This window comes from Hyla sarda, chromosome 12 (assembly GCF_029499605.1).
Source record: "Hyla sarda isolate aHylSar1 chromosome 12, aHylSar1.hap1, whole genome shotgun sequence".
NCBI lineage: Eukaryota > Metazoa > Chordata > Amphibia > Anura > Hylidae > Hyla > Hyla sarda.
This window is the reverse complement of record NC_079200.1, coordinates 36,767,561-36,786,555: the sequence shown is the minus strand read 5'-3', so window position 1 is coordinate 36,786,555 and position 18,995 is coordinate 36,767,561. Positions and strand designations below refer to the sequence as shown.

General features: G+C 48.5%; 2 protein-coding genes across 2 annotated transcripts in view; one reads left to right on the top strand and one right to left on the bottom strand.

The window, feature by feature from the left end:
- SPRTN (SprT-like N-terminal domain) overlaps positions 1 to 1,444 on the bottom strand; it is an 11,317-nt gene extending 9,873 nt beyond the window's left edge. The window contains exons 1-2 of the mRNA XM_056548090.1: positions 1,073 to 1,444; positions 252 to 351 (exon numbers count right to left, since the gene is read on the bottom strand). Coding sequence (XP_056404065.1) covers positions 252 to 351; positions 1,073 to 1,323 — 351 coding nt within the window. The 5' untranslated portion in view covers positions 1,324 to 1,444. The remainder of the gene's footprint in view (positions 1 to 251; positions 352 to 1,072) is intronic.
- On the top strand, positions 1,424 to 18,995 carry TMUB2 (transmembrane and ubiquitin like domain containing 2). Its single transcript, XM_056548091.1, has 3 exons — positions 1,424 to 1,562; positions 9,259 to 9,914; positions 17,584 to 18,995. Exons 2-3 carry the CDS (start codon positions 9,268 to 9,270, stop codon positions 17,945 to 17,947), a joined length of 1,011 nt encoding a protein of 336 aa, XP_056404066.1. The 5' UTR covers positions 1,424 to 1,562; positions 9,259 to 9,267; the 3' UTR covers positions 17,948 to 18,995.

The window sequence follows — 18,995 nt, the reverse complement described above, 5'->3', positions numbered from 1 at the left end:
CCCCTAGGCAAACGGAGGAGCGTGCGCTAAGCGAGACAAACTTACACTGTAAGTCTATGGGATTGTCTCCATCAGCTACGCTGTTCTCCTCGCTCTATCTAGCGATTAGTCGTGGTCTGAACGCTTGAACACAAAGGACACGTCAAAAGTTTTTTTTTTTCTAAGCGACAGGTACACATTAATGGGACTGCCTGATGTTGATCCTAGTGGCCAGAAGCGGTGGCGGTCCCTGTACCCTACGGGACACCTACTTCTACGAGATCTTTCCTCGGTCGGAGCATCAGGAGCGGTTTGCTGAGACGTATAGAGCACAAGCCTCCTCGTCCTTCGTAAGAACAGACCCCGGCGCATCTGGGGAGACACAAAAGAAGAATAGAATTTCTTGTCCCTCCTTATTCACCATTAAGAAGCGGTGGAGTGTGACCTGTTGCAAAACTACAACTCCCAGCATGCCCTGACCGCCTTCGGCGGTCAGGGCATGCTGGGAGTTGTAGTTTTGCAAAGGGTGACGAGCCACAAGTTAGATCAGGGATACATATTGGTCTATAGGGGAACTCAAGACCTTGGACAATAGAGATGTAGGGGGAGATTTATCAATAGAGATGAGCGAACTTACAGTAAATTCGATTCGTCACTAACTTTTCGGCTCTAACTTCTCGGCTCGGCAGTTGATGACTTTTCCTGCATAAATTAGTTCAGCTTTCCGGTGCTCCGGTGGGCTGGAAAAGGTGGATACAGTCCTAGGAGACTCTTTCCTAGGACTGTATCCACCTTTTCCAGCCCACCGGAGCACCGGAAAGCTGAACTAATTTATGCAGGATAAGTCATCAACTGCGGAGCCGAGAAGTTCGTGACGAATCGAATTTACTGTAAGTTCGCTCATCCCTATTTATCAAAACCTGTCCAGAGGAAAAGTTGCCGAGTTGCCCATAGCAACCAATCAGATCTCTTCTTTCATTTTTCAGAGGCCTTTTCAAAAATGAAAGCAGCAATGTGATTGGTTGCTATGGGCAACTCGTGACAGGTTTTGATAAATTTCCCCTGTAGTGTTCCCCATCACCCCGGCTCTTACAGCGTCATCCTGTGGCTCCACTTCACCTCCACCCCGACCAGCTTCCCCCAGAAGAACATCGCATTGAACTGCAGGAAGAGCTCGTGGATATTGGGACTGGGGTCCAGCAGCTCCCAGGACGGGTCCACTACAGCCATGGGCGGGGGGTGACCGGAGGCGGCCCTGGAGCCCTTCCCCCGTGGGCTCTCCGCTGCCTCCTCCCGGTCATACTCCTCCTGTAGCTGTATCGCCAGCAGCAGATCCGCGTCCATCACTCCACCGCCATGACACCGCTTCCAAACGGCCGGGGGACACTGATTGACGGACGCGCTTAAGCCCCGCCCCAAGTTTCAGTCACATGACCCCCAGTAGTGGTTGTTGTATAACTTCCGTCTCGCACCGATGACGTCACGCGGCGCCACGCCTCCTCGGTCGCGCTCTGGCTGACGCCACGCCTTCCTGTGTCGGGTGATCTGGATTGGGACTGTCAGGACCCCAGCGGTGGCCGGCGGTGAGTGACGTCATGTCTTGCCTCACTCTCTGACGTCATTTTGTTATCAGCTGCTTGCGGGTGACGGTGTTTTTGTGCTGTAGGGAGGAGTCAGCGGCTCTTGTGTCATAGTAAACATGACGTCCCCGGGTAAACATGTATCCTGGGCTCCCTATGGTGTTTATGCCGCAGGCCCAGTACACTATCGGCTCCTCTAGGGAGTATATGGCGTTGGTTCTATCTCCACCATGTACATTAGTGATATACAGCTCCCACCATGCCCTGGACACCATGCTGGGAGTTGTAGTTCCATAACAGCTGGATGTACATTGATTAGTATGAGGTTGTGACCAACATCTGCTTTAAGGGATAGTGTCCGGATGGATAGCGCCCCCTATGGCCAGCTGATCCCCACCATCTCTTATTCCAGTATCCCAACCTGTGGCCCTCCAGCTGTTGCTAAATTACAAGGGCAGTGTTCCCCAAGCTGTGGCCCTCCAGCTGTTGCTAAATTACAAGGGCAGTGTTCCCCAACCTGTGGCCCTCCAGCTGTTGCTAAATTACAAGGGCAGTGTTCCCCAACCTGTGGCCCTCCAGCTGTTGCTAAGTTACAAGGGCAGTGTTCCCCAAGCTGTGGCTCTCCAGCTGTTGCTAAGTTACAAGGGCAGTGTTCCCCAAGCTGTGGCTCTCCAGCTGTTGCTAAGTTACAAGGGCAGTGTTCCCCAAGCTGTGGCCCTCCAGCTGTTGCTAAATTACAAGGGCAGTGTTCCCCAACCTGTGGCCCTCCAGCTGTTGCTAAGTTACAAGGGCAGTGTTCCCCAACCTGTGGCCCTCCAGCTGTTGCTAAGTTACAAGGGCAGTGTTCCCCAAGCTGTGGCCCTTCAGCTGTTGCTAAGTTACAAGGGCAGTGTTCCCCAAGCTGTGGCTCCTCAGCTGTTGCTAAGTTACAAGGGCAGTGTTCCCCAAGCTGTGGCCCTCCAGCTGTTGCTAAATTACAAGGGCAGTGTTCCCCAAGCTGTGACTCTCCAGCTGTTGCTAAGTTACAAGGGCAGTGTTCCCCAAGCTGTGGCCCTCCAGCTGTTGCTAAGTTACAAGGGCAGTGTTCGCCAAGCTGTGGCCCTCCAGCTGTTGCTAAATTACAAGGGCAGTGTTCCCCAACCTGTGGCCCTCCAGCTGTTGCTAAATTACAAGGGCAGTGTTCCCCAACCTGTGGCCCTCCAGCTGTTGCTAAGTTACAAGGGCAGTGTTCCCCAAGCTGTGGCTCTCCAGCTGTTGCTAAGTTACAAGGGCAGTGTTCCCCAAGCTGTGGCTCTCCAGCTGTTGCTAAGTTACAAGGGCAGTGTTCCCCAAGCTGTGGCCCTCCAGCTGTTGCTAAATTACAAGGGCAGTGTTCCCCAACCTGTGGCCCTCCAGCTGTTGCTAAGTTACAAGGGCAGTGTTCCCCAACCTGTGGCCCTCCAGCTGTTGCTAAGTTACAAGGGCAGTGTTCCCCAAGCTGTGGCTCCTCAGCTGTTGCTAAGTTACAAGGGCAGTGTTCCCCAAGCTGTGGCCCTCCAGCTGTTGCTAAATTACAAGGGCAGTGTTCCCCAAGCTGTGACTCTCCAGCTGTTGCTAAGTTACAAGGGCAGTGTTCCCCAAGCTGTGGCCCTCCAGCTGTTGCTAAGTTACAAGGGCAGTGTTCGCCAAGCTGTGGCCCTCCAGCTGTTGCTAAATTACAAGGGCAGTGTTCCCCAACCTGTGGCTCTCCAGCTGTTTCTGAACTACAACTCCCATCATGGGGTACAGCCTTAGGCTGCATTCACGTCACGTTTTTGCAATACAGTTCCCGTATCAGGTTTTTGATGAAAAACGGTTTCCTCAAAACCTGACTAAACTGTATCAAAACGTGTGTACAAATTTTAACCAAATACGGTTGAAAACCGTATGCGGTTTGAAAAATGATGTCCGGTTGCATCCGTTTTTTCTTTAAGAAAAAAAACGTATAGGTATTTAACTTTTCATTCCATTATGAATAAAGTTTCACTTGTTTGATTGAAATTCCAAGAAAAAAAACTGCAAAGTCAAAAAAACGTATGGTGAAAACCTGATGGAACCGTACGCACATACAGTTCTGTACGGTTCCCATTGACTCCCATGTTAAAAAAAAAAGTATACGGTTTAATACAGTTTTTCACCCGGACCAAAAACCGTGGTAGGCTACAGTTTTGGGTACTGGAAAAAAAACTGACAAAACCGTATAAGACGCAAAATGGACTAAACCGGATGAAGCGTTTGACATACGGTTTACAATGTTAAGTCAATGCATACGGTTTTCTATACAGTTCCGTATGGTTTTTAACTTCAAACTGTATACGGGAACTGTATAGCAAAAACGTGGTGTGCAGGCAGCCTTAGAGCAGTGTTCCCCAACCTGTGGCTCTCCATGCCATATGGCAGTGTTTCCCAAACCAGGGTGCCTCCAGCTGTTGCAAAACTACAACTCCCAGCATGCCCAGACAGCCTTCGGCTGTCTGGGCATGCTGGGAGTTGTAGTTTTGCAACAGCTGGAGGCACCCTGGTTGGGAAACACTGCTGTGTGGAGTTTTAGTTTGGCCCTGCTGTCCCATCGTACGGTGTGTGACCAATGTCCGGCGGGGGATCGTAAAGCATCTAGAAATTTTTTGTGGTTAAAGGGGTCCTCCATGTTTATAACAATGCTAAATCGTTGTAGAAAGACAATCTCTGCCATTTTTAAGTTTGTTGTTCGTAATTAGAGATGAGCGAACTTACAGTAAATTTGATTCGTCACAAACTTCTCGGCTCGGCAGTTGATGACTTATCCTGCGTAAATTAGTTCAGCCTTCAGGTGCTCCGGTGGGCTGGAAAAGGTGGATACAGTCCTAGGAAAGAGTCTCCTAGGACTGTATCCACCTTTTCCAGCCCATCGGAGCACTGGAAAGCTGAACTAATTTATGCAGGAAAAGTCATCAACTGCCGAGCCGAGAAGTTCGTGACGAATCGAATTTACTGTAAGTTCGCTCATCTCTATTTGTAATGTATCTGCCTGGAGCTGAACACCACAGTACAGAGCTAAGATTGGTTCCAGCCATAGACACAAAGTATCAGATCACATAGGATTGTAGGCTGGATACAGTTGTAGCCGATGCAGTGGTTGATTCATTAGGTGGCACCCATTACCTTATGTCAGTGTTTTACTGGTGCCCCCAACTGTTGCAAAACTACAACTCCCAGCATGCCACTGTTATCATTATGGGCAAAAAGAAACTCATACCTGCCACATCGGCTAAAACAGGTGAGCACAAGGCCTACACAAGAACCTCTACATTAATGTTTCCCAACCGGTGTGCCTCCAGCTGTTAAAAATCTACAAATCCCAGCATGCCTGAACAGCCTTCTGCTGTCCGGGCATGCTGGGAGTTGTAGTTTTGCAACAGCTGGAGGCACACCGGTTGGGAAACATTAATGTAGAGGTTCTTGTGTGGGCCTTGTGCTCACCTGTTTTAGCCGATGTGGCAGGTATGAGTTTCTTTTTGCCCATAATGATAACAGTGGCATGCTGGGAGTTGTAGTTTTGCAACAGCTGGAGGCACAGCGGTTGGGAAACACTGCCTTATCTTATCTTATCTGTCCCAAGTTTCCAGCCACTCACTGCTGATGACGGGGAGCCGTGATTACGCCGCGCCCATTCATAAACCCTTAAGACATTTAAAGCATTTAATCATAGATGCCAACTAGCTCAGAGGACTCCTTTGACCCCTGCGACATGGTCGGGGGATCCAATGAGCTAAGATGGCAGCGGAAGCCCCTTACCTGCTGCCGGACCACCAATATTCACTGATGCAGCCTGGCTTATCAGACTGTATAATGCTATGCAATAGGTATAGCATTATATAGGGATCAGATGTTTGATCGCTGGGGACCCCTGTGATGTCGGCTGTGGCACCCCGCTGCCAAACTTGCTCTGTGCATAATGACGGGCGATACAGGGGCCGGAGCATTATGACGTCCCAGCTCCGCCCCCTCGTGATGTCACGGTCCGACCCTTCAATACATGTCTATGGGAGGGGGCATGGCGGCCGTCACGCCCCCTCCCATTGACTTGCATTAAAGGGGCGGGCTGTGACATCATGAGTGGGCGGAGCTGTGATGTCATAATGCTCCGGCCCCTGTATCGCCCGTCATTACGCACAGAACAAGTTTGACAGCGGGGTGCCACAGCCGAGATCACAGGGGTCCCCAGCGATCAAACATCTTGTCCCCTATCCTTTGGATAGGGGATACGATGTTTAGGGGTGGAGTACCCCTTTAAAAGGGGAAATAAAATCACTCTCTTCCCATTTTAGCCCACCCTTAAAAAAATACATAAAAATAATAAACGTATTTGGTATCGCCACATGCGTAATTGTCAGAAATAGTAAAATGTTCAGTATCCCAAAGGGTAAGCAGTGTAAATGTAAGAAATACTAAACGCCGAAAATATGGATTTTTGGTCACTTCATATATGAGAAAAAAATAATAAAAAGTGATCAGAGTCCCATTAAAACAAAAATGTTACGGATAAAAGCTACAGATCACGAAGCACAACAATAAGCTCTACATATAGAAGTGGATCCAATGGCTGGCATTGCATGATGGGAGTTGTAGTTTTGCAGCAGTTGGTTGCTGAACACTGCTATAGAACTATACTGGGATGGGGCCATTTCTTCTTAGTGTAGACTTTAGCGAAGGAGAACGGAATAGACTATGTTGGGGCCGGGTGACAACCCCTGGGAGTTGCAGTGATTTTGTTGTCATCCAGAAACCTATATAACTAACTTGAAAAAGGTTCATGTAGCAGTCCCTGTATTGACATGGTCCAGAGAGCAATCCAGTATAATTCCAACATCCTGAGTAATCGCTTCATTGCTGAGAAATTAATCAATGAAAAAAGTACAGTAGGCATATAAAACAAGTGAACAAGGTTCTTATGTTTCCCCGGTTATTATGTGGCACAGTGTTTCCCAACCCGGGTGCCTCCAGCTGTTGCAAAACTACAACTCCCAAAATGCCCAGACACCCTTCGGCAGTCTGGGCAGATCTAACAGAAGATTATTTTCCTTATTTTGCTTGTGGTTTGTGAAGTTATATTCACGCTGTCTTGTAATGCCCATGAACAGTCAGAGGGGCCTGCGGACTCCCCGCCCTAACCCGCTCCCAGCAGGGAGCCCTGTACGTCAATCATGCGGGACCAGCAAAGTAAGGAAAAGGACCTTCTCTTAGATCGCATTATGCCCAACTGATGGTGTCTGCACCTCTGTTCCTCCTACAGAGGTGAGGGGGCACTGTGCTCTGGCCCCCAGCCGTCTACCAGCACCCGTATGAAGTTACAGTGGGGTGATTTTATATTCCCCGCCAGGAGCCCTGATTGGTTGGTCAATCAGTGCTGACCAATCAGAGCTCCCGGTGGGGAATATGACATCACAGCACTGTAACTTCATATTCCCGTGCTGGGAGCAGACCGGGGAGCGTGTGGGGCGCAGTGCTGACCCATAAAGAGTTTTAATTGTCATAATGCTGGCATTTGTAACTCGTTTTTTTGCTTAACAATGAATCATAGCTTGATTCTTCAATGAGGGGATTCATTGGCAACAAATCCCGTTATCGATTTTAATCGATAATATGGATTAATCGTTGCAGCCCTAATAGTGATGGTGCCTGTGAATAGAGGCTATGGCCCTGCTGTTGGGTATTACTAATGTAAGGCTAGAAGAAAGATTCCTGCTAATCCAGCATAGGGCTATTTTTATCCTATATTGAGATTGCCAGGATGTTATATGGGTGCGGTCGTATGAGGATCACTCTCCATCCATTGCCTTAGCCTGACCTACATAATCTTCTATGTGTAGTGCCCTGTCTGTGCTATGAACATCAGGGAGGTTCACAAGTCCTTTCATGTAGATTTATAGGTCCCAATACTCCTCACTGGATCATGTGTTAAAAGGGATGCTCCAGGACTTAACTATTAAAGACCCGTCTCTAGGATAGACCACTAGTATTAGTTCATTCGGGGTCTAATTCATGATATGCAAAACAATCTGCTAATTCGAGAGACTTCAGTGAGCATTGTGCCACTTGTGTTGTTGTGGCTGTGAGTGGTACTGCGGCTTTGTTCAGTATAATCTCATTCAAGTGAACAGGACTGAGCTGCAGTACCATGCACTGTGCTTTAGAGTAGGGCTGGGCGGTATACCGGTTCATACCGATTACCGAAATTTTTGTGCGGCACGATATGAATTTTAAGCCATACCGCAATACCGGTTTGGCCCCTTTCCCTCGGGAATGAATGTATTATCAGTCCAGTGCTGCTCTGTCCACACATCGCGGAACTAATCATGTGACCTGCAAGCACTGTTCTGCCCTCCCCCCCAATTGATTATTAGCCCAGCGCTGTCCCCATCAGGGTACTACTCACATGTCACCCACAAGCGCTGCCCTCCTCGTCCTGTTTGTTGCGGCCGCCGGCGCTGACACTCTATACCAGTGGTCTCCATCCTGCGGACCTCCAGATGTTGCAAAACTGCAACTCCCAGCATGCCCGGACAGCCGCTGGCTGTCCGGGCATGCTGGGAGTTGTAGTTTTGCAACATCTGGAGGTCAGCAGGTTGGAGACCACTGCTCTATACTGTGCGGTATCCCTATGCCCTGGCTGCAAAAAACAAACAAAAAAAACTTTAACTCACCTCCCGTTGGTCCGGTACCGGCCTCACTTGTTTCCTGGGGACGGGAACGTCTGCAGCTGTCAGCCTATCAACGGCCGCAGCAATGTTCCGCCTCGGCCGGTGATAGGCTGAGCGCACTGTCATGTAAGAAGCCGGCTCCTCACATGACAGTGGGGTCAGCCTATCACCGGCCGAGGCGGAACATCACTGCAGCCGGCGATAGGCTGACAGCTCTCCGTCGTTCCGGTCCCCGGCGTAAGGCCGACGTAGGTGCGTTAACGTTTATTTTGTTTACCTTTTGCAGCCCGGGCATAGGGATACCGCACAGTATAGAGTGTCAGCGCCGGCGGCCGCAACGAACAGGGCAAGGAGGGGAGCGCATGCGGGTGACATATGTGAGTAGCACCCCGTTGGGGATGTGGGCTGATAATTCATATGGGGGGGGGGGGGGTAGGAAATACCGTTATATACCGTGGAACCGCCAAAAGTTTAAAAAATACCGTGATACACACATTTGGTCATACCGCCCAGCCCTACTTTAGAGCTGACAGTAAAAGGTGACAGCGTCAGCCAAATTACTGTGACCTCTTTAGTCAGCTGGTCAGTCCGACCTGTCCTATCTGATAGTGAGGGTCATCTCTAAACTACAGCTAATACGTCTACAAGTGAATGGGGATTAGATGCTATACCAGGCACAGCCCATGAAGTAGTGTTTCTAGAAAAAAAAATCTCATCCAACCCTTTCAATAAGCACCGTTATGGGGTCTGTGGTACCCACATCTACTAGATAGAGCTCTGCAAATGACCTTGGAGACCAATGGACACCTATTGCGAGCTGCCACATGCTGCTGCATGGCTTTTCCTGATAGAAAGGAACGCTTTGGGGCTCAGATCCATATGATCATATATGCAGATGGGAATTCCGCAGCTTAGAACTTGGGGTTATTTGGAGCTTGACGATGTCTCATTTATGTTAAATAAAAAGTTTGATTTAATATAATTTTCCCTCTTTACCATAGGAAACGGGCATGGAGTCGCCCCCGCCCACCATGATAGAGGGGCTCGGAGATGAGGTGACTGTTGTAGTGGGGATTTTTATTTTGCTGCTAGCACTAGTTTTGGCATGGCTGTCTACTTATGTGGCCGAAGGCAATGATCCTCTGCTTGGAAGTCTGATACCCACCGGACGTAGAGAACCTCTTCTAGGCCTCAGCAACCCTGTGCCTCCAAGTCCAGAACCACCAAGAGCTGTGGAGCCTCAAGTAGAGAAACCAGAAGAAGGGGAACAAGGCCAAGGAGGTGAGCAAGATACAGACACTGAGAACGCCACCCTTGATCAGATGCTGGATATCCAAGGAGTGCCTAAGCGAGGTCAGCCAGCGCCCCCCACAGGTGAAGAGGAGGAAGTGCTGGATGCAGGAGACGCTGCAGGTCAGGAGGCCTCTCAGGAAGTAGCTAGCAGTAAAGGTCCGGAAGAAGATGAAGGTAAAGAGCAGGATTCCGGTATCCCGCAGCGAAGTATAGGCAGAGATCACGAATGGAGGAAGAAGGCCGGCACAGTCCAGGAGCAGACTCAGCCCGAAGAAGGAATGATCACGGTCAGGCTTAAGTTCCTGAATGAAACTGAAGAACTGGCTTTGGTGAGGCCAGATGACACCATTGGGACATTGAAAAGGTGAGGAGGCCTTGTCTGATCATAAAGCACATCTCCCAGCAGGCTATGACAGGGCACAGAGGATGCTGGGAGTTGTAGCAGTGCAGCAGCTGGAGAGACACAGGTCAGCGCTCTAGCTCATAAATATATATTGGACAGAGACATTTCTTCTTTATGATGTTCTTTAAACCTCATGAATATGTGTGGCACCCTATGCCCTCTGTGCTGCTGGGTCAACCAATGCAGGGTTGTAGAAGACATTGTTGTGGTAGCTGGGTCTGTGCTAGGGATCGGCCGATTATCGGTTTGGCTGATATTATCGGCCAATAATCACTATTTTGGGCATTATCGGTATTGGCAATTACCTTGCCGATAATCCGATAATGCCCCACCCCCGCACCGCCCCCACCACACCGCAACCTCCCCCCCCACCACACCGCAACCTTCCCCCCCCACGACCCACCGCACCACGCCGCGTCGCACCCCCCACCCCCCACCGCTACTCTGGCTGCTGCTGCGTCCTGCTGTGCGCAATGAGGAGTGACGTGACGCTACGCAACGTCACAATCAGTGCGCACAGTGACAGCTCAGGAGGACGCCACTGGAGCCAGATGTAGAGTGGACCCCGGGAAGGGGATGAGGGAGGCAATGGGGCCAGGGCGGTTCGGTGGGGGGGGGGGTGCGACGTGGGGCGGTAGGGAGCGCGGAGCGGATCGGTGCGGCGATGGGGGCAGTCGCGGTGGCGGTGATAGGACTCAGGAGGACCCCCGGACAGGCAGGGGGAGAGAAGCGGGTGGCGGTCTATGGCACAGCAAAATCAATGATCTGCAGCAGTGTCGCGGGGGGATAAATAGCCGATAACTTATACCGATATTCCGGTATAAGTAATCGGCTATCGGCCCTAACCTCCACCGATTATCGGTATCGGCCCTAAATAAACGATATCGGTCGATCCCTAGTCTGTGCACCTCATGGTTTCTCAGTATGTCCTTGTACTGTGTAAGATTCTGCTGAGTGCCTTTAAGAATGTTGACAGACCAGATATTATAGAAAGCCTGTAAATGAAGAGGTGTGAGCCCTGTGTTGTGTAACACGGTGAGGAGTCTCCTCCAGATTTAGGGGATTGTTCAGGTGACATCTGGGCTAAAAATCCTAGTAGCCAGGTCGCCAATGTGTCCAGCATGCAAAGAAATAATAGGACTTTATGCTGTTCCTGCATTGGCGTCTGTTAGAAAAGGTGCATGCAGGAGGTAAGTGCACATAAGGATTCCTTGCTTTGACCTCTAGGTTAGAAGGTTAGTTTGGGGGAATTCTGCTGTGTCCATTAGGAGTAGGGGGTGGGCAGGTGGAAGTAGCAGATACTGCTGTTACTAAAAGGAGGTCATAATTATAATTATTTTTCAGCTGCAATGTAGTCTGCAGCACTTGACAATACAAAGGAGACATGTAAAGACAAAATTAGACATAACACAGAAACAAGACCATTAACAATTCAGTCTAAAGGCATGAGCACAAGAACTTACAAGATGTGAATAGGGTGGGACTCCTGGGGAAGAGTAAGGCACTACTGGAAAGGTAGGAGGGAGGGACTGCTGGGAGTACTGAGGAAGTAGGAGGGGAGATACTGCTGGGAGTACTGGAAAAGTAGAGGGAGATACTGCTGGAAGTACTGAGGAAGTAGGAGGGAAATACTGCTAAGAGTACTGGAAAAGTAGAGGGAGATACTGCTAAGAGTACTGGAAAAGTAGAGGGAGATACTGCTAAGAGTACTGGAAAAGTAGAGGGAGATACTGCTGGGAGTACTGGAAAAGTAGAGGGAGATACTGCTAAGAGTACTGGAAAAGTAGAGGGAGATACTGCTGGAAGTACTGAGGAAGTAGGAGGGAGATACTGCTAAGAGTACTGGAAAAGTAGAGGGAGATACTGCTAAGAGTACTGGAAAAGTAGAGGGAGATACTGCTAAGAGTACTGGAAAAGTAGAGGGAGATACTGTTGGGACTACTGGAAAAGTAGGAGGGAGATACTTCTGGGACTACTGGAAAAGTAGGAGGGAGATACTGCTGGGACTACTGGAAAAGTAGGAGGGAGATACTGCTGGGACTACTGGAGAATTAAGAGGGAGATACTGCTGGGACTACTGGAGAATTAAGAGGGAGATACTGCTGGGACTACTGGAGAATTAAGAGGGAGATACTGCTGGGACTACTGGAGAATTAAGAGGGAGATACTGCTGGGACTACTGGAGAATTAAGAGGGAGATACTGCTGGGACTACTGGAGAATTAAGAGGGAGATACTGCTGGGACTACTGGAAAAGTAGGAGGGAGATACTGCTCGGACTACTGGAAAAGTGGGAGGGAGATACTGCTGGGACTATTGGAGAATTAAGAGGGAGATACTGTTGGGACTACTGGAGAATTAAGAGGGAGATACTGCTGGGACTACTGGAAAAGTAGGAGGGAGATACTGCTGGGACTACTGGAGAATTAAGAGGGAGATACTGTTGGGACTACTGGAGAATTAAGAGGGAGATACTGCTGGGACTACTGGAAAAGTAGGAGGGAGATACTGCTGGGACTACTGGAAAAGTGGGAGGGAGATACTGCTGGGACTACTGGAGAATTAAGAGGGAGATACTGTTGGGACTACTGGAAAAGTAGGAGGGAGATACTGCTGGGACTACTGGAGAATTAAGAGGGAGATACTGCTGGGACTACTGGAAAAGTATCAGGGAGATACTGCTGGGACTACTGGAGAATTAAGAGGGAGATACTGCTGGGACTACTGAAAAATTAAGAGGGAGATACTGCTGGGACTACTGAAGAATTAAGAGGGAGATACTGCTAGGACTACTGGAGAATTAAGAGGGAGATACTGTTGGGACTACTGGAGAATTAAGAGGGAGATACTGCTGGGACTACTGGAGAATTAAGAAGGAGATACTGCTGGGAGTACTGGAGAATTAAGAGGGAGATACTGTTGGGACTACTGGAGAATTAAGAGGGAGATACTGTTGGGACTACTGGAGAATTAAGAGGGAGATACTGCTGGGAGTACTGGAGAATTAAGAGGGAGATACTGTTGGGACTACTGGAGAATTAAGAGGGAGATACTGCTGGGACTACTGGAAAAGTAGGAGGGAGATACTGCTGGGACTACTGAAGAATTAAGAGGGAGATACTGCTGGGACTACTGGAGAATTAAGAGGGAGATACTGCTGGGACTACTGGAAAAGTAGGAGGGAGATACTGCTGGGACTACTGGAAAAGTAGGAGGGAGATACTGCTGGGACTACTGGAAAAGTAGGAGGGAGATACTGCTGGGAGTACTGGAAAAGTAGGAGGGAGATACTGCTGGGACTACTGGAGAATTAAGAGGGAGATACTGCTGGGACTACTGGAGAATTAAGAGGGAGATACTGCTGGGACTACTGGAGAATTAAGAGGGAGATACTGTTGGGACTACTGGAGAATTAAGAGGGAGATACTGCTGGGAGTACTGGAGAATTAAGAGGGAGATACTGCTGGGACTACTGGAGAATTAAGAGGGAGATACTGTTGGGACTACTGGAGAATTAAGAGGGAGATACTGTTGGGACTACTGGAGAATTAAGAGGGAGATACTGTTGGGACTACTGGAGAATTAAGAGGGAGATACTGTTGGGACTACTGGAGAATTAAGAGGGAGATACTGTTGGGACTACTGGAGAATTAAGAGGGAGATACTGTTGGGACTACTGGAGAATTAAGAGGGAGATACTGTTGGGACTACTGGAGAATTAAGAAGGAGATACTCCTGGGACTACTGGAGAATTAAGAGGGAGATACTGCTGGGACTACTGGAAAAGTAGGAGGGAGATACTGCTGAGACTACTGGAAAAGTAGGAGGGAGATACTGCTGGGACTACTGGAAAAGTAGGAGGGAGATACTGCTGGGACTACTGGAGAATTAAGAGGGAGATACTCCTGGGACTACTGGAGAATTAAGAGGGAGATACTGCTGGGACTACTGGAAAAGTAGGAGGGAGATACTGCTGGGACTACTGGAAAAGTAGGAGGGAGATACTGCTGGGACTACTGGAAAAGTAGGAGGGAGATACTGCTGGGACTACTGGAAAAGTAGGAGGGAGATACTGCTGGGACTACTGGAAAAGTAGGAGGGAGATACTGCTGGGACTACTGGAAAAGTAGGAGGGAGATACTGCTGGGACTACTGGAAAAGTAGGAGGGAGATACTGCTGGGACTACTGGAGAATTAAGAGGGAGATACTGCTGGGACTACTGGAGAATTAAGAGGGAGATACTGTTGGGACTACTGGAGAATTAAGAGGGAGATACTGCTGGGACTACTGGAAAAGTAGGAGGGAGATACTGCTGGGACTACTGGAAAAGTAGGAGGGAGATACTGCTGGGACTACTGGAGAATTAAGAGGGAGATACTGCTGGGACTACTGGAGAATTAAGAGGGAGATACTGTTGGGACTACTGGAGAATTAAGAGGGAGATACTGCTGGGACTACTGGAAAAGTAGAGGGAGATACTGCTGGGAGTACTGAGGAAGTAGGAGGGAAATACTGCTAAGAGTACTGGAAAAGTAGAGGGAGATACTGCTAAGAGTACTGGAAAAGTAGAGGGAGATACTGCTAAGAGTACTGGAAAAGTAGAGGGAGATACTGCTGGGAGTACTGGAAAAGTAGAGGGAGATACTGCTAAGAGTACTGGAAAAGTAGAGGGAGATACTGCTGGAAGTACTGAGGAAGTAGGAGGGAGATACTGCTAAGAGTACTGGAAAAGTAGAGGGAGATACTGCTAAGAGTACTGGAAAAGTAGAGGGAGATACTGCTAAGAGTACTGGAAAAGTAGAGGGAGATACTGCTAAGAGTACTGGAAAAGTAGAGGGAGATACTGTTGGGACTACTGGAAAAGTAGGAGGGAGATACTTCTGGGACTACTGGAAAAGTAGGAGGGAGATACTGCTGGGACTACTGGAAAAGTAGGAGGGAGATACTGCTGGGACTACTGGAGAATTAAGAGGGAGATACTGCTGGGACTACTGGAGAATTAAGAGGGAGATACTGCTGGGACTACTGGAGAATTAAGAGGGAGATACTGCTGGGACTACTGGAGAATTAAGAGGGAGATACTGCTGGGACTACTGGAGAATTAAGAGGGAGATACTGCTGGGACTACTGGAGAATTAAGAGGGAGATACTGCTGGGACTACTGGAAAAGTAGGAGGGAGATACTGCTCGGACTACTGGAAAAGTGGGAGGGAGATACTGCTGGGACTATTGGAGAATTAAGAGGGAGATACTGTTGGGACTACTGGAGAATTAAGAGGGAGATACTGCTGGGACTACTGGAAAAGTAGGAGGGAGATACTGCTGGGACTACTGGAGAATTAAGAGGGAGATACTGTTGGGACTACTGGAGAATTAAGAGGGAGATACTGCTGGGACTACTGGAAAAGTAGGAGGGAGATACTGCTGGGACTACTGGAAAAGTGGGAGGGAGATACTGCTGGGACTACTGGAGAATTAAGAGGGAGATACTGTTGGGACTACTGGAAAAGTAGGAGGGAGATACTGCTGGGACTACTGGAGAATTAAGAGGGAGATACTGCTGGGACTACTGGAAAAGTATCAGGGAGATACTGCTGGGACTACTGGAGAATTAAGAGGGAGATACTGCTGGGACTACTGAAAAATTAAGAGGGAGATACTGCTGGGACTACTGAAGAATTAAGAGGGAGATACTGCTAGGACTACTGGAGAATTAAGAGGGAGATACTGTTGGGACTACTGGAGAATTAAGAGGGAGATACTGCTGGGACTACTGGAGAATTAAGAAGGAGATACTGCTGGGAGTACTGGAGAATTAAGAGGGAGATACTGTTGGGACTACTGGAGAATTAAGAGGGAGATACTGCTGGGACTACTGGAAAAGTAGGAGGGAGATACTGCTGGGACTACTGAAGAATTAAGAGGGAGATACTGCTGGGACTACTGGAGAATTAAGAGGGAGATACTGCTGGGACTACTGGAAAAGTAGGAGGGAGATACTGCTGGGACTACTGGAAAAGTAGGAGGGAGATACTGCTGGGACTACTGGAAAAGTAGGAGGGAGATACTGCTGGGACTACTGGAGAATTAAGAGGGAGATACTGCTGGGACTACTGGAGAATTAAGAGGGAGATACTGCTGGGACTACTGGAGAATTAAGAGGGAGATACTGCTGGGACTACTGGAGAATTAAGAGGGAGATACTGTTGGGACTACTGGAGAATTAAGAGGGAGATACTGCTGGGAGTACTGGAGAATTAAGAGGGAGATACTGCTGGGACTACTGGAGAATTAAGAGGGAGATACTGTTGGGACTACTGGAGAATTAAGAGGGAGATACTGTTGGGACTACTGGAGAATTAAGAGGGAGATACTGTTGGGACTACTGGAGAATTAAGAGGGAGATACTGTTGGGACTACTGGAGAATTAAGAAGGAGATACTCCTGGGACTACTGGAGAATTAAGAGGGAGATACTGCTGGGACTACTGGAAAAGTAGGAGGGAGATACTGCTGAGACTACTGGAAAAGTAGGAGGGAGATACTGCTGGGACTACTGGAAAAGTAGGAGGGAGATACTGCTGGGACTACTGGAGAATTAAGAGGGAGATACTCCTGGGACTACTGGAGAATTAAGAGGGAGATACTGCTGGGACTACTGGAAAAGTAGGAGGGAGATACTGCTGGGACTACTGGAAAAGTAGGAGGGAGATACTGCTGGGACTACTGGAAAAGTAGGAGGGAGATACTGCTGGGACTACTGGAAAAGTAGGAGGGAGATACTGCTGGGACTACTGGAAAAGTAGGAGGGAGATACTGCTGGGACTACTGGAAAAGTAGGAGGGAGATACTGCTGGGACTACTGGAGAATTAAGAGGGAGATACTGCTGGGACTACTGGAGAATTAAGAGGGAGATACTGTTGGGACTACTGGAGAATTAAGAGGGAGATACTGCTGGGACTACTGGAGAATTAAGAGGGAGATACTGCTGGGACTACTGGAGAATTAAGAGGGAGATACTGTTGGGACTACTGGAGAATTAAGAGGGAGATACTGCTGGGACTACTGGAAAAGTAGGAGGGAGATACTGCTGGGACTACTGGAGAATTAAGAGGGAGATACTGCTGGGACTACTGGAGAATTAAGAGGGAGATACTGCTGGGACTACTGGAAAAGTAGGAGGGAGATACTGCTGGGACTACTGGAAAAGTAGGAGGGAGATACTGCTGGGACTACTGGAGAATTAAGAGGGAGATACTGTTGGGACTACTGGAGAATTAAGAGGGAGATACTGTTGGGACTACTGGAGAATTAAGAGGGAGATACTGCTGGGACTACTGGAAAAGTAGGAGATAAGCCCCTTATGGACTATTAAAGAAGTTGGAGGGAGGCATCACTGTGGCTACTAGAAAAGTAGGGGGGTGGGTGGGTAAGTACTGCTGGGACTTCTGGGGACATAGGAGGGAGGTTCTGCTGGCACTAATAACGTGTTCAAATCCAGACAAGATGCTTCCTCCGATTATGATACTGGGTCTGATGGTAGAGCTCAGGGAGGGTATTGAGAACAGTTATGTATATTTTAAATGGTTTCTGCTCTTTCTTACTTGTCCTTCTCTTTTTCTTGCACCAGCAAATACTTCCCTGGTCAGGAGCCACAGATGAAGCTCATCTTCCAGGGACAGCTTCTCCACGACTCCACCCAGACCTTGCGCTCCCTCCATATCACAGACAACTGTGTCATCCACTGCCACCGTTCTCAGGCCACCGTCTCCTCCTCCCCTGTAGGACCTGAATCGGGAGGGACTTCCCAGGAGCACGCTGGCCTCACACCGCCCATCGGGAACCTGATGATACCAGTCTTTGTGGTCATGTTGGCTCTGATCTGGTATTTCCGAATCAATTACCGTCAGTTTTTTACGGCTCCAGCCACTGTCTCCTTGGTGGGGGTCACTGTATTTTTCAGCTTTTTGGTCTTCGGCATGTATGGACGATAAGAGAGAGACAGGGCAATGAGGGTACAGGAACATTGGACTGTGGGGTAGAATGGGATGAACCAAGAAAGCCTCTGGTATGTATTGTGTATCAGGTCACCAGTACCTTAATCAGACCTAATCTGTCGGTACTGAGTATGATTTTATGCAGTATAAATTTGTTGTGCGGTATCAGATATGCCTATTGTCATGGTGCCCCGATCTATCCCTAAAGGCCTTGTGTAACAAGTCCATATTATGCCATACAGCATCACCCTACAACCTTTAAGACGCAATGCGGGCATTGAGGTCATCACTGTACTTTAAGGAACAAGGTTTTCTATCTAGCAGGCATTGTCCCCATGACACCACCTCCAGAAGGAAGGCATTAGGAGTAGAGCCACTGTAAAGGTGCAATATACCACAATCTATTACTGTGTGCCACCTAAAGAGTCACATTAGACCGTAATCCTTGGCCCTCACATGTGATCTTTCAGAAGACCTTTTTTTCACACCTTGAAAATTCGGATGATGCATGTGTAAGTCGCGCAAACCACAGGTTTTGGGGATTGTGTGCATGTTGTGATGCACTATTTTAGGACCCACACAGGTTTTATTTAAGCAGAATCTGCACCTCATCTCATTGAGAAGAACGTCTTATAAAATCTGGGAGGATAACTAAAGGCATTACACCCCCTGACAGTAGTCCTGATCATCGGTGAGGACCCACCTGTCCTTCAGGGATTCGGCTAACACCAGGAGGACTTCTACATCTTCTTGAACTTGGTAACACAGTCCTGAAGTCCATCTATGAGTTGTCTTACAATCCGATCTTGTAATTATTTATCTGTTCTTTTTTTTGTTGATGGAGTGAAAACCGGTGAGACCCGTAGATGTTTCCACCATGGACGAGACATTAGACACAAGAGCTTTGCTGATGAAAAGGTTGCATCGCCCCCTGACTCACGATTCTGGGGAGGACGGGGGTGATGATTTCCATCCTATTTTAAATATGAATCTAAACGGTTAATATATGAATGAATAAAATAATTTTGCTTCTTCATGAACTGGA